At 42.5% G+C, this 14,672-nt stretch overlaps 1 protein-coding gene across 6 annotated transcripts in view; it reads right to left on the reverse strand.

Moving 5' to 3' along the window:
• Nucleotides 1-14,672, reverse strand: part of Cep152 (centrosomal protein 152) — a 60,167-nt gene that overhangs the window by 5,364 nt on the left and 40,131 nt on the right. For 5 of the 6 annotated variants that reach the window (XM_029474501.1, XM_029474499.1, XM_029474498.1 and 2 more), the window contains 6 exons: nt 13,533-13,664; nt 11,208-11,858; nt 8,535-8,676; nt 3,331-3,495; nt 1,188-1,284; nt 419-522 (listed from right to left, as the gene is read on the reverse strand). In XM_029474501.1, coding sequence (XP_029330361.1) covers nt 419-522; nt 1,188-1,284; nt 3,331-3,495; nt 8,535-8,676; nt 11,208-11,858; nt 13,533-13,664 — 1,291 coding nt within the window. The remainder of the gene's footprint in view (nt 1-418; nt 523-1,187; nt 1,285-3,330; nt 3,496-8,534; nt 8,677-11,207; nt 11,859-13,532; nt 13,665-14,672) is intronic. The other variant, XM_029474497.1, reaches the window with a different exon arrangement.

Raw genomic sequence — 14,672 nt, forward strand, 5'->3', positions numbered from 1 at the left:
AAAACTAAAAAGTGATAATCAACAATATAAAAGTAACTACTCGTGGGAGCTAGAGAGATGGCTAAGAGCACTGGCTGCTCTTCCAAGGGTGCAGGCTTCTGTTCCCAGCACCCACACAGTGGCCCATAACCATCTCAAACTCTAGAGCCAGAGGATGACTCCATCTTTTGCGTCCACAGATACACACAGATACACATAGAGAGATACATAAAATGAAAATAAATGTTTTTTTTAAAAAAAAAAAAAAACATCCTAACCTGCTTGTGTCAGTTAGGTAAATTAATCCATTACTGTGTAATTTGAGGTGGCATTAACAATCTCTGCTAAGGCTGAAGAAAAAGGCAAACCCCGAGTTTCCACTCCACGACAGCGTAAAGGCCGGCGCCAGCAAGGATCCTGAGGATCTCTTCAGACTTACGTTTAATTTTTCTCACAGCTTTAATGTACTGCCCGCGGAGTTCTTCCAAGGCCTGCCCACTGCATGGCGGCCCAGCACTCTCAGCGGCTCCTGCAGACAGTGACCTAATAACACACAGGATGGTAGACCACAGAAGCTATGAGTAGACAGCTTCACTTGGAATTTATAATCTATAAGACCACCGAGCTGTCCCAGGACTTCACACAAGGGAGCTGCCACGGTTCTGTTATGTCAAGTCAGAGGAACGCCAGGGAGGAAGCTGTTAGGAGGGTGCTCACTTAGCACTCACGAAGCCCTGGGCTCCATCCCCAGAAACCAAGTATGATAGCACACACGGATAATCCCAGCACTCACTGGACTGAGGCTGAAACAAGGTAATCTTGAGCTACATTTGAGGCTAGCCTTGTGAGACATTAAGTCTTGTCTCAAAAACAACACAAAGGAAATCAACATTATGACTGCCTCAGTAAATATTTGCAAATCCACATGATGAAAATATACAGAGCTACTGAAGGGCACATTGTAGGAGGCTCCTAGGAACACAGGGAAATGTTTCTCTAATCATGCTAGTGAAGGTTATAATAACCCCCAAATCCCATTTTTTTTTAACATCGTACACATCATATATATATATATATATATATAGCCTAAGTGACATACAACAACAGAACAATATCAGCCTTTCCTGTGACTATATTTTAAGTAGAATAACAACTATTAAGGGTGACATTTCTCCTACTATTAAGGCTTGCATGACCCACGCATTTACCGTGGTGGCGTTCTGCAAAGGGCCCTCAGTGTCTCCAGTTTATTCTTCATGTCATGGTTCTCCTCTATTAATTCTTCAACCACCCTGCTGTTCTCCTCTGCAACAGAAAGTTAGCATTAGTCTGCCACCTTCCTCCAGTTCCCACGCAGGTGCTTCAGAGGGGATGCCTCCTTCCCAGCTCTCACTCCTCAGGCAGACTCACCCTTCCCTTTACACGGTTTTCTGAGCATCTAAAACCTGTTTCATCTTCATCTCCACTGTCCACATCCTGAACCTCACGTCTAGCTGTCTGGTGTGCATGTGCGAGCTTCCCAGCTAACTGGAAGCTCTCCAGAACGGGTCTGCTTTGTTTGTTTGTTTGTTTGTTTGTTGCAGTACAATGGCTAAAACTCAGCATTGCACAGGACATGCAAGAGCTCTACCACTGAGCTGCATTCCCCACTGGGTTTCCTAATTCTACATATGCTTGGCTCCTAGCTTAGAGTTTATGTCCATATAAACCATTTTTGAGCAAGAACCTCAATATAAAATAAAAAGAAAATAATCTAAAGTAGGTATCATTTTTAAAAAAATAGTGTAAGGTGTTCAGGGGAGGCTGACAAGAGCCTAGGGGCTATGAAGCGTGCCGTGCGGGTACTTAAGCACGAGTGGGACGAGCCTGAGCAAACTCCTCTTTCTGAGCCTGAGTTTGTCCCACGTGTAAAATGAGGACAGTGTTAGGTACCTTTTAGATTACACCATGGGTAAAACAACAAGCACATAAGACCTCTTCGAGACCTGGCAATATCAATGCTCAGTAACTGAGCAAAGCCACCCACCAGCAGACTCTAGGAACTAAGACACAAGCCATTTCACACCTGCCCTGTTACTTTCCAGTAAATGCTATCAAAAAGGAACTTAAAACAAACAAGCAGACCTGCAGATTTCACATAACAGACTGATAGACAAGTAGATTTATACATGTAGCTACAATTATCAAATGCCTTACTTAAGTTCTGGCCCTGGCCCTTTCCTCAGCCAGTGGTTTTCCAAGAAGCACCACTTTCCCTGGAGCCTGTGAATTATTCAAAATATAGGCTTCAAAAGCCCTGGTGCAAACTGACTACTTTATACCAGGTGTGGTGACTGATGGCTTCCATCTCAGAGCTCAGGGGCTGAAGGAGGCGGATCTCTGTGAAGCCAAGGCTAACTTAGCCTACAAACCAGTTCCAGGCTAGCCAGGACTATATAATGAGATTCTGTTTCTAAATAAATAAATAAATAAATAAATAAATAAATAGCTATTTCGTGATCGCAGTATACAGTATTAAGATTACTGTACATGAATTACAGTTACTGAGCAGGGGTCCAACAATAAAGTGTTTGAGACCCTGGTATTCAGGTTTTGGGTTTATTATTATTATTATTATTATTATTAATTCAAACATTTACTGTGTAGTATATTGTGGGTACTATGACTCTGAAGATAAATAAGATGAGGCATAGCCCATATCTTCAAGAAAGAGTTTGGATGGCCTCCGGCAAGTAGAATAAAAAAAGGCAGTAGAGAGAAGAGAAAGCCAAGCAGAAACACAGGACCACACAGCTGTGCCCACTTCTTGCAGTTGGGAAAACCAAAGAGGATTTTGCAGGAACAGCATTTTGTGAGTTAATCCTAAAGCAGGAAAGTCAGACCAAGGAGGAACAAGCAGGGTCAAGTCCACACGACCAGAGTGATGGGCCAGAGGCAAAGAAGACAACTGGGAACATTTCAAACGTAGACTCAAGAGAACAGGCGAAGGCTAGCGGTGAAGAGGAAGATGGAGGAACGTGTAAAGCCAACAGCTCAGACAGGCGATGGGCCACGGTAGCAGATAACCCTGACAGCATGCTCAAGTAGACTGGATATAAGCTGGCCCAGACCACACGCTTTTTTTATGCTTGTTCCACCTCCCAGAGCAAAGCTCAATTTCCAGGGCCCACAGCACTATCTGACACAAACTTAGGCCTTCCATGTCTTAATTCAATTAGTAAATACAGATCAACACTGGACTATATTGACCCCAAAAATGAACTGGTGCCCATATCAACAAAACACTCCATCTGAACTTTTCAGCCAGGATTCGCCAGCCTCCTACAGTGGCAGTGAGCCTGACAAGCTAACCTCCAAGTTTCTCCACTGTGGCCTTGTGTGTCCTTTCTGAATGCTGAAGGTGCCTACGGCACTTCTCCAGTTGCCTTCTCAGATCCTGACACTCTCGCTTTTCCTTTGCAAGTTCTTGAAAGCAGTGTCCACAGCATAAACCTTTAATCTCACACATCTTTTTATCTGTAAAATAAAAAAAAATTAAATGATACAAGACCTTTTTATAAAACTGTTTGGGTTAAGGGCAAGCAAGAAAAAAGGAATCCAGATGGCAGAACACACAACAAAGGCCACAGCATAATTGCAAGAGCAGTACTCAGGAAAGAGGAGGGGTCTAGCTCCAGTTCCACGATTTGCTGGATGGTTTCTTAGCCTCCATAAAGCTTAACGTTTGACACACAAAACTCGATAATAGCATCCAGTTTAAAATTAGAGCCTAATGCCCAGATCTTAATAAAGAGAACTAGAACTTTTCAAGAAATGGCAAACCTCAAAAATAGAACGTGGTATATACAAAATAAAACAGAAACATCTTGCTAAGCCAGAAAGTAAGAAAAGAACCAAAAATTATGAGCATAGAACAAGGACAGAGGTAATAATCTGAAGGGTCTCCCTAGAGGAATCTGGGCAATTTAAGCAGCAATTAAATACACTAGTGATTTGTAAGCAAGGTATTGACCAATAAAAATCTGTGGATCATACAAATAAAGACACAGATGGGTAGATAGATAAGTAGTGGGATGGGTGGTCCAGTAAGCAAAGACTGGTAAATACAGAGACATGTTTGGAGTTGGAAAAATTATCATTTTGCAAAGAGTACAGTAAAGAGACTGAGGACTGAGGCAAGAGTCAGCAGTGAGCAGCACACCTACGAGAACGCTTTAATGAGAGTCTGTGTGCACGGTCCTCAACGTGCTCCTTGCAGGCTACGTGCTGCCTTAGCTGAGGAGTACTGCTTTTATATAGACCATTCCGGGGTTGTTAAAGAGTCAATGGCCCAGGTAAGACAAGGGCTAGCCAAGCAGAAGAGAGAAAGTGAACAGAGCCAGGGCTGGTTCGAGTCCTGGTTTAACTCCTCCCTTGGTTAACCACCCTCATATCCACCTTGTTAAGATCCCTAACTGCTCTCCTGCTATTGTTGACTTTTGGCCCCTACATTTTGAACTGCTTGGTCGCTTTTGTTAAGGAATGCATAGGTACAGTACAGCTAATGCTCTTAAAGCAGAAGATACAGAGAACTAGATACAGAAGACCAGGAGTATGAGCTATCAGAACACCAGCAATAGCTTCAGGATTGAAACTTGCACAAAGAAAAGAGGGAATGAAGAGGTCAGCTCAGACCTTTAGAGTTTTCCAAAATTCCACTGGACCCATCCCCTCCTAGAAGAGACAGGTCAGAGAGCACATAGGCCAGAAGGGAGATGCTGAGTAAGCCCCTACTACCTCATTCCCTAAAGACCAATCAGTTTAAAGGGTGCACTGCTCCACCAATCATATTGTGCTTAGGTGCTGATGCTCTATTCCGCCCCTGGAAACCATATAAAAACTGGCCAAACAGGCTGCTAGGGGTTGCTGCCTCTCCTTTGGGTCTGGGATGACCCCAATGCATGGAAACAATAAATCCCTCTTGCGTTTTGCATTAAAAAAAAAAAAAAGAGTATGGAAGAGGAAATCCCTATTCTTAGAAAACACAAACTGAGGCATGTAGATATAAAATATCACAATGTATGTAATGTACCACACCCTCAGATAGTTCTAGAATGAGTGAATGTGTGTGTGTGTGTGTGTGTGTGTGTGTGTGTGGTGAGTGAAAAAAAGTCCTCAATAGCTACAGCTAGCTAAATGAGTGTTCTATGAAATTATTTTTATTTTTGTAACAACCTTTTTGCAAGTTTGAAATTATCTCCAAATTTGAAAATTTATTTAAAATGTTTGGGAGCCATAAACAAAATCCTTTGAGATAGTATCTGGCATACAGTAAGAACACAATATATAAAAATATTGCTCCCAGTAACACATAGAATTTACAAAGTTAAAATGATATACAAAAGTGTTAGGAAAGATAGGTAGCTACAACTGTAAATGCTGTGCTAGAGGAGAAAGCAGACGCGGGGTGAGCATGGGGTGAGCCTGGGGAGCACTTCAGAGCCAGAGGTTCAGTGACGTCACTTGTCGCCCTCCTGACTGCCCCACTTCTTTTCAATGATGCCGTTTCTGTTCATAAACACAGTCACAGAAGCATCACACTGGTGCAGCATGTGGAGCCCACACCTAGGATGCTGATGGAGAAACTAAAAACCAGGCAAAAATGTCTACTGACAAGAAATATATAAACTGTAACCTCTGCGAACAGTACAACAGTCTATATGCATAAGAATGGATGAACTGGGGCTGGTGAGATGGCTCAGTGGGTAAGAGCACCTGACTGCTCTTCCGAAGGTCCAGAGTTCAAATCCCAGCACCCACATGGTGGCTCACAACCATCCGCAACGAGATCTGGCGCCCTCTTCTGGAGTGTCTGAAGACAGCTACAGTGTACTTGCATATAATAAATAAATAAATCTTGGAAAAAAAAAAAAAGAATGGATGAACTGGAATGTCAGCACATAGAAAAGTCTTAGTGGCATGATATCAGGTAGAGAAAAACTCAGATTACAAGAATATAATGTGCATCAATTAATTTTATAATGTTTAAATACACACACACACACATGCATGTGTGTCAATAAAAGCAACAAAAAGGCTTTTGAAATCAGATTTGTTAGCACAGCCTGGGAGACGCTGTGGGAGGAGCTGAAGGAGAGGACTGCAGACCAGAATTCTATTGCTTATCAAATGATGAGTTCATGGCTGTTAGCTTGCCTACTTACCTACATGCTATTTATGGTGTTGGTATGTATCAAAATATTTCATCATCAGTTAAAATTACTTAAGAATAATAAGATTAGGAAAGTGTATCCAAATCTAAGATCCCCTGTGGTAACTTCTGGAAGTAGGTACTATAAAGGACTTTGCAGGGCTTTCCTAATGTGACTCTGCAGTTTAGCACACTGGCTGTTCTTCCAGAGGACATGGGTTTGATTCCCAGCACCCATATGGGGCTCACAACTGTCTGGAACCCCAGTTCCAGGAGATCTGATGCCCTCTTCTGGCTTCTGTGGTAGACAGATGGAAAAGCAGGCAAAATACTCACACATATAAATTTAAAAATTTTTAAATGTAAATGATGTTATTTGAAAACGTTAAAATCTTACTGCATCAAATGTTTACACATTACCCTGAACTTTGCTGTGCATTAGAAGCAGATAGAGCAGCATCACTCCTGTCCTAAATTCTGCACAACTAAAACAACCGTCAAAATCTATCAGAAAGACTGCCACGATAAAATGCTGGCAGGATGGCCCCATAGTGAAACACTTGCTGCACACGCCTGACTACCTGAGTTTCATCCCCAGACACCATAGAAGGAGAGCAGACTATAAAGGTATCCTTTGACCTCCACTCGCATTACAGTCCACGTGTCCCTACTCTACCACTGCATGTACATATGCACACATATACATGGAAAACATAAAAATGTAAAAGGAGAAACAACCGAGGAAATGGGATAAATGGGGAGGAAGAGAGGGACAATACGGAAGAGAGAATGGATAAATAAAATACTAAAGATGTTTGAAATAACCATAAAGAATCATATTGTATATTTACCGAATGCTATATACATGTATGTGTGCACACACATGTAGCCACACACACACACACATAAACATACGTATCATATACATATACACAATATAAGTGAAGTTATGATACATGGGGAGATAATGACCTCCCACGAGTCATAGATCTAACAAAAGCCCAGTACCAGGCAGAAGAAATCTTTTGAGTTTTAGTTGTCAAGTTAGTCCAAGAGACTCCCAAACAATACAGCTACTTACACTGCCCTGGGCGGCTCCCCAGAGTTGAAGGTAAGTCCTTAATGCTGAAGACAACACACACTCTGGGGATTTGAGCTGGATCCCAACTGCAGGTCTCCTCCCTGAAAACGAGCTTTCTCAGTACCAGATGTTGATACACAAGCTGTCAAGGGAGGACAGCAGTCGAACCTCCTACCCAGCTCATCCTACAAACCACAACACTGAGCAACATGGCGAGATATTCCTAAAAGTGCAACAGCGCGCTACAATGTGGTAGTAAGTAAGAGCTCTGGAACTGGACCTGAGGCCCACTTAGCAGGAGGAAGTCATGCCCAGTGCTGTAACCTAGCCAACAACCACTGTGGCTAGTGAGGTCGTGGATCTTAGAAAATCTACCACTGCCACTTTCCTAAGCCAGGATAATTACTAACTGGCAAATGCCCATCCTTACATCCACAGATAAATGAAGCTCTCACCCCTCCTCAAAGAATATCCTTTTGTAGAAGCCACAACTGCTCAAAACGCAGAGAACAGCTACTTGTGGGGCACCCATTTCTAAATGATTCATCTGCAACACAGCTCCCATGGCTCAGGGAACATCACAGAAATGGGGAAGTCTGCTGAAAGATTATGTTTTCTAGATATGACAGGGAAGCTACACTAAGGAAATCTCCACAAGGCCTGAACATTACAATACCAGGTGACATACCAGAGTAGATAAGGTATGCCTCACAGGGCCCCACACCTAACTAAGGACTGTAGGCAACTGAGGAATGCAAGAGAGAGGGAGGGAAGGAGAAAGGGATGGGGGAGGGAGGGAGAAAGAGAATGAGTAAATTAGTCTTTCCCAGGAATGAGTGCTTTGACTATCCAATACTAAATGGTCTGCCCTTAAATCAAATACACATCAGCAACACCAAATAGACTCGACAGGTTGCATTTATCTATTAGTACACACACATACACACACACCCCAATAATAATAAAGTAAAAGGAAGGAGGGAATGAAGGGAGGTGCGGGAGAAGCTAAATGATGTAATTGTATTTTAATTAAAAAAGAGAGAAACACTGAAGTAAACTGAAGTGAACTGAATGCACACTCCCCAGTATTTACTATAGCAGTTCTCGTATGTAAAAGCTCGGCTCCTCAACAGCTCAGACCGTCTGACTGCTCTATGCAATGCTCTCTCTTCACTTTGTAAGAATCATTGTTGAATGGAAGGAAGCACGTCAGGATGGAAGAGGGTCTAAGTGAGCCCTGCCCCTGAATAAAACTGTAATCTAGACAGGAAACAAAATCAGTACCAGTTTCCGCTTCTGTTTCCAGCCAGGCCGAGGACTGAGCACAGCGTACAGAGGTGGAGTCAGGAAGGGGCACTGGGACCGCAGAGTCTCCTTGGCTAGTGTTCCAGCTGACAGCGTCTGCAGAGCTCTTGACCACCTTTCTCTGAAATAAATTGTCTTCATACTTAATGCCTGGGGAAATAGCTACAAATAGTTGTTTAAAATCCTAACATTAAAGAATAAAGACATAGAATTCCAATATTAAAAATACAAAAAGAAAGCACTGCCTGTTAACAACCTTGCTTGAATGCCAGCAGTAACTAGGAGACATCTCTCTTATGAATAGCATCCTATGTGCCAATGCTCAGGCCTCCCTGTCTGGCTATACCACAAGACAGGAGACAGTGAATGGTATCAGAATCAATCCTGAAAATCTAGCACACTTTCACTTTTACTAGTCACTATGATATAAATATTTTACTTCCTAACATATCCAAAATAAGTACTTTAACATATTCTGTTCCTAGGTAGGAAAGACCACTTGAATGCCAGATTACAGACAGAGGATGCTTACAGAAGTGAACCTAGGGCACGAGCCCTTTCCTCGCTAGTACTGAAGGCTCTCCGTGCCCATCACTCACAGGTATTATACTAAGTTAAATGGTTCTTAAAGCGCTATTTCCAGATTTCAGACACCTACTTACTATCAAAGAAAAAGAACATGTGGTGTCACTATCTATCTTTCACTTGTCTCTGAAGGGAGACAGAAAGCACTGTCTCAAATTTGCTTGAAATTCTCCCAAGAATATTTCCTTTTTCTTCTATCTATTAAGAACTATTTTATTAGTATCGCCTGATAAAATATTTTCTTAAAAATTGTCTTTCTCATTTTCCTGCATCCTTTCCATCTTAGCAGGCTTTTTTTTTTTTTTTTTTTTTTTTTTGGTCCATTTAATTTCCATGAGCAATTCTAAATCCTATGGGTTTAATAAGCCATAAATCAGTCTTTTGTATTTATGGAAAGTATATTGCAAAGGTGGAATCACTGACTGGCCCTCAGTGTCCTGAGCTGTATTGGCTTCAAGGAGCAAATCACGTACTGCTTCTATGACAGACTGGAGATTAGGCGTTTCAAGTCATCTTCCTCAGGAATGGAATTTGACCCACCCAAGGACAGCTGTGAACATCTAAACTCTTAGCTGATTGTCTCATGTCCACAGCCACGAGCCAGATAGGTCACGCAGATGAGCTCCCACTGCTTGTGCAATTGGAAGCCCTGAAAGAGCTCCAGATGGATTTTGCATTGACAGAAAATGAGAAAGCCTTGAAATTTTGCATTTTCACTATAGGAAAAGTCAAATTCCCGAGCATCTAAATAGGAATGTAATAAACATCTAGAATAACCACAAGCCGTGAGGGTGGTGTCCCTTTTTACTTTTAAAGGCTCCTTGAGTCTTTTTTAAAACATTGGCATGATTCCTTCTTCACCTCTACTCCTAAAACTATTTTTCTTATTTTAATTCTTTTCCCCCAATATCCTCAATGAAGTATTAAGCAATGCTCTTGGGACGTGATCTTGCCAGTCATTTTTATTGCTGGGAACTATGTAATAGTAACACTGTTGTAAAAATAAAGAATAAGCATATATACTAAGATGAGGTGGGCTGACCACATCGGTTCCTCTGACTCTGAAGTCCTGTCCTCTTTTCATATGTAGGATGCAGACAGGACAACAGATACCATGGTTAAGGAGCTGGGCCAGGGAGCTAGACTCTCTTTTTCTGGATGGCCAACCCATAACCCAGGCTTGCTCATAGCAACTCACTAATTTATCTCCCACACTGAACACCCATCCCCAGCTTATAAGCATTTCTAGTAGGCATTAGCACCAGATGCTCAAAAATGGCCTTGAAAAGTCTTTAATGGTGACATCTTCCCAGACCCAAACTCTAATGTCTAAAGCTTCCTCAAAGGATCTTATCAGACACTCCCCCACTTCTGGTCCTAAACACTAAAACAGGCTGGCCATATACTACAACAGGATTCTGAAATCTTCACGAATGCCCCATCCCTGTGATCCTAAATTGGTCAGACTGTTTTAACTGCTCTCAGGCAGTATTTGTAAGACTAAAAGAACACAGGGAATTTATTCTGTAAGCACACACATGGGACATTTATGAAACTGGACTCCAGGGATTTCAGTAAATGAATCAAACCTCTTGTTTAATTGTTTCTTTTTAACAATTTTGGGATCTTATTGGCACTTTTTGTATAAGTAGGATATAAATTCACAAGGACAAGAAATTGACTTCTAACCTCTTTTGGAGAAGAAAAAAAAGAAAACCAAAACAAGAGCAACTAACCCTGTGTCTTAATATAATGAAACAGTTAAGAACACAATTACTTACTTTCTAAATGTTATGCCCTTCCAAAAAAATAACACATACATGTCTAAGTAAAAGATGTCTAGAGGCTAAATGCCCTTCCCTCATAGTGATGGAGCTATGAAGTAATTTAAAAAAAAAAAAAATCTAACAACAAAAGTAATCAATCCAGTAGACCTGCTGCAATAAAGCTTGTAAAATCATCAGTGAAAAGACACATCTGAATCCACTCATCGTAAAATGGAGACAAGACAACCTTGCCTTCTGCAATCCTAAGCACACTTGGCATTCAACAGCTCTAAGAACATACCTTCTCCTGCTCTGAGGCGACACTGTCTGTAAGCAAGGACAGCATATCGTGCAGAGCTTTTTGTATGCAGGCTTTTACTCTCTCAAAGTACTGTACAGATATCCATTTGGAAGAACAAGCTGACATGACTTCCAAAAGCTGCTTGTCCTGTGAGTCCCCACCGTACTCCAGCTGGGTGTCCCTTAGAAGAAAGGCAAGCACAGTGAGGATGTCTTCCTCATACTGATGGATTTCCACTTGTGTCTGCTGGGCTTCCTGCAGTGTCCACTCCTTGCGACTCTGGTCCAAACATGCCTGGAATTCTGTCTCCTTCTGAAGAAGTAGTTCAGCTTTCTGCTTCACAAAGTCCTCTTTAGCTGCTGCAAGCACCTCATTAATTTTATTTCGATGATCCTCTAAAAACTGCCGATAATCTTCCTCGTTTTGTTCTTGAATCTTGTGGATTTCTTCCTGTTTTTCTTTGTTCCACTCAGTTCTGGCCTTAGCCACCTCAGCTCTGACAATCACTGGGACTTCCTCATCCTTCAACTCCAGTTCCTTCTGCAGAGAGTGGACTTTCTCCTCCAGCTCCTTGACAGACATTACATTTGGCTTCATATTTTCCAGCTCACTTTTCCACTTCTCTTGAGCTTCAGAGAGTGCAAGTGATAGCTAAAAGACACAGCAGCACACATTTGAAAGGTATAGCAGTACCCATGGTACAGCAGCACATACCTGGAAGTCTCTGACAGTCTTTACTATCAACAACTCCTAAGTAACTGGGCTAACCTCACAAATGAACGAGCAATTTCAAATACAAAGAGAAAGGGAAAATAAATCTGGCTGTGAAAAGATGCTTATACTAGACTTAAGGATCTCCTCTGATATGTGTGTGTGTGTGTGTGTGTGTGTGTGTGTGTGTGTGTGTAGCAATCTTCCTGCCTCAGCCTCCTCAGTGCTGAGGTATGAGTGCCTTCTGAATTCGTGAGGACCTTCAGGCTCCTGTGTTCTCCTGTCTAACCAGCTTTATTCCTTTCCCTGACCTTGGGGTCTCGGCACCATACTGTTTCTGTGACCCCTTTCCCTCTGAAAGATTTCCTTTGAGATATTTCAGACACACAAACATAGATAACACTCTTGTTCTGCGTGTTACCTAGCAAACAACACTGACATTTATTTACTGGTTTATAGTGGCTTCATTCTCTGTGGCCGATGACAACGTGAGCGACAGACCTGCTGGACTTAAAACATACACTGCCGCACAGCTTCATTTTTCAGACCTAAAGTTCACCATGATACACAGGTGGTTGAAACTACTTTTCCCAAAGTGTTAGCAGGCTATCAATCACAAGGCCCCTGACCACGGAGCAAATCACTGGTCATTGTCAGGCTTTCAAACGATCTGTTGTACATTTACTCCTCCTGGGCCAGTCCCTAAAGCCTGTCTTTATGAACTGTGCTGCTGTGACTCAAGGCAGGTTTTGCTTGCAAATGCATTCTGTTGTGTGGACTACAATACCTTTTCCAGAACAGTAAAAAAGTCTAGTCCTTTATTTTTCAAAATGAAATTTAGAATTACTGGGTCGAACTTTAAAGTTATTTTCAGCTTGCTTGCCTTTTGGTTGGAATTAGTTTAAGCCCCATAAATTAAGTTGGGGACAGGGCAGATGGCTGCAAATCTGGGTTTATTTTTATAAAGAGCAGATAGCTGGGTATTTACACAGTGAACACACTGTGCTCTAGGACTACAGACAACCCAGGAAGTCTTCACCTGTATGAAAGGATGACGAGGAGCAGAGACCTGTTCTCAGTCCCAACCAACAGCTGCTGATAAAGCAGAGATAACGTCTAAGTACAGCAATCCCTGACAAGGAGAGGTTTAAGGTGCTGAGATGTACTGTCTTCCCTATAGTAAGATAAGAAGATTCCACTGCTAAGGCTCAATGTGCAGTGACAAGTCAACACCAGGAGCTGGTGCACATTTCAGAGCAGGGGTGGGAGGGCTATGAAGATGGGAGGACAGAGAAGGTAGAAGGACAGTAAAGGGGGTACGATGGAGGAGGTGGGTTCACAGTGGAGGGGGGAGGATGGTGGAGGTGGGAAGACAGTGGAGGGGGAAGGACAGTGGAGGGGGTAGGATGGTGGAGGTGGGAGCACAGTAGAGGTGAAACACAGTGGAGGTGGGAGGACAGTGGAGATGGGAGAACAGTAGAGGTGGAGCACAGTGGAGATGGGAACACAGTGGAGGTGGGAGCACAGTAGAAGTGGAGCATAGTTGAGGTGGAGCACAGTGAAAGTGGAGCACGGTGGAGGTGGAGCGCAGTGACAGAATTGTACAGCACTTACCCTATGGGCCACAGCCAGCTCCTGCTGCTTTGCCCACTCCTGCTGCTGGGCTCTGAGCAGAGCCTTGTACTCTGCAAGCATGGGCAGCTCCTGTATCCAGCGACTGCGGGCATTCTGCACAGCTGTTTCCACCTACAGGAGATGACAGGAGAGAGGCACAGCAAGGGTCAATTTTCACAGGGCATGTCCTCTTACGTATTTTACATTGTGTCTCCCTATGTTACAACTACACTGACTTTATACAAACAGTAAGCAGCAATGCTTCTTTCTAAATATATATTCTGTCCCCTGCAAACAGCAAAACAGGAAGAGGGAATCCAAATCTGAGGAGTGATACGGTGATCAAAGGCTTCATACAGTGCTATCTGCCATTTCCAACCAAGTTCTATTTATCTTGGGAGAAAAAAGAAAGCATTCCGGAGTGTCACCTAGTGCCAGCTGAATCAACCACTGTGCCCACCACCTCCTCTTCACCCAACACACCACATGGACACATATGCAAACCACCACCATGAGCAGGAAGGTGGTTTTTGCTTTTTTGGGTTTTTTGGGGTTTGTTTTTAAGAGCTCCATATCTAGCACACATTGCTAGTGTCAAGAATGAATGTGGACATAAGAATACACTTGGCCCGTTAGGTCCAGACCAAAACTCTAAGTATGATGAACTTTGAGGATGATTTGGTCATAATAATCAACCAATTACGTGGACATAGCTTATTAAATCTTTTCTTTTTCTCCTTTTCCTTTCTTCCTTTCTTCCTTCCTTCCTCTCTCTCTCTCTCCTTTCTTTCTTTCTTTCTTTCTTTCTTTTAAAACCGATATACACATACCAATGCAGAGCTAACACAAACACTTTACAATGAAAGTACTAATTGCACATGCGTATAAACTCTAGGTGGTCTATGGCAAGAAGATAGAGTTCCTACTGAAATGTAAGTCCCTCTGGAGACATTTCCTCCAGACTGTTGGCTTTCTTAGATTTCTTTACATGATCTAAAATTTCATATACTCCAGAAAGACACACTAAACACTTCTCTAAGCAACATTTTCTTAACCTTGGTAAAGACTTCAGAAGACTGCTGGCTTGGGAACTCACTATGTAGAGCAGGTTGGCCTGGGACTCACTATGTAGAGCAGGTT

This window comes from Mus caroli, chromosome 2 (assembly GCF_900094665.2).
Source record: "Mus caroli chromosome 2, CAROLI_EIJ_v1.1, whole genome shotgun sequence".
Classification (NCBI taxonomy): domain Eukaryota; kingdom Metazoa; phylum Chordata; class Mammalia; order Rodentia; family Muridae; genus Mus; species Mus caroli.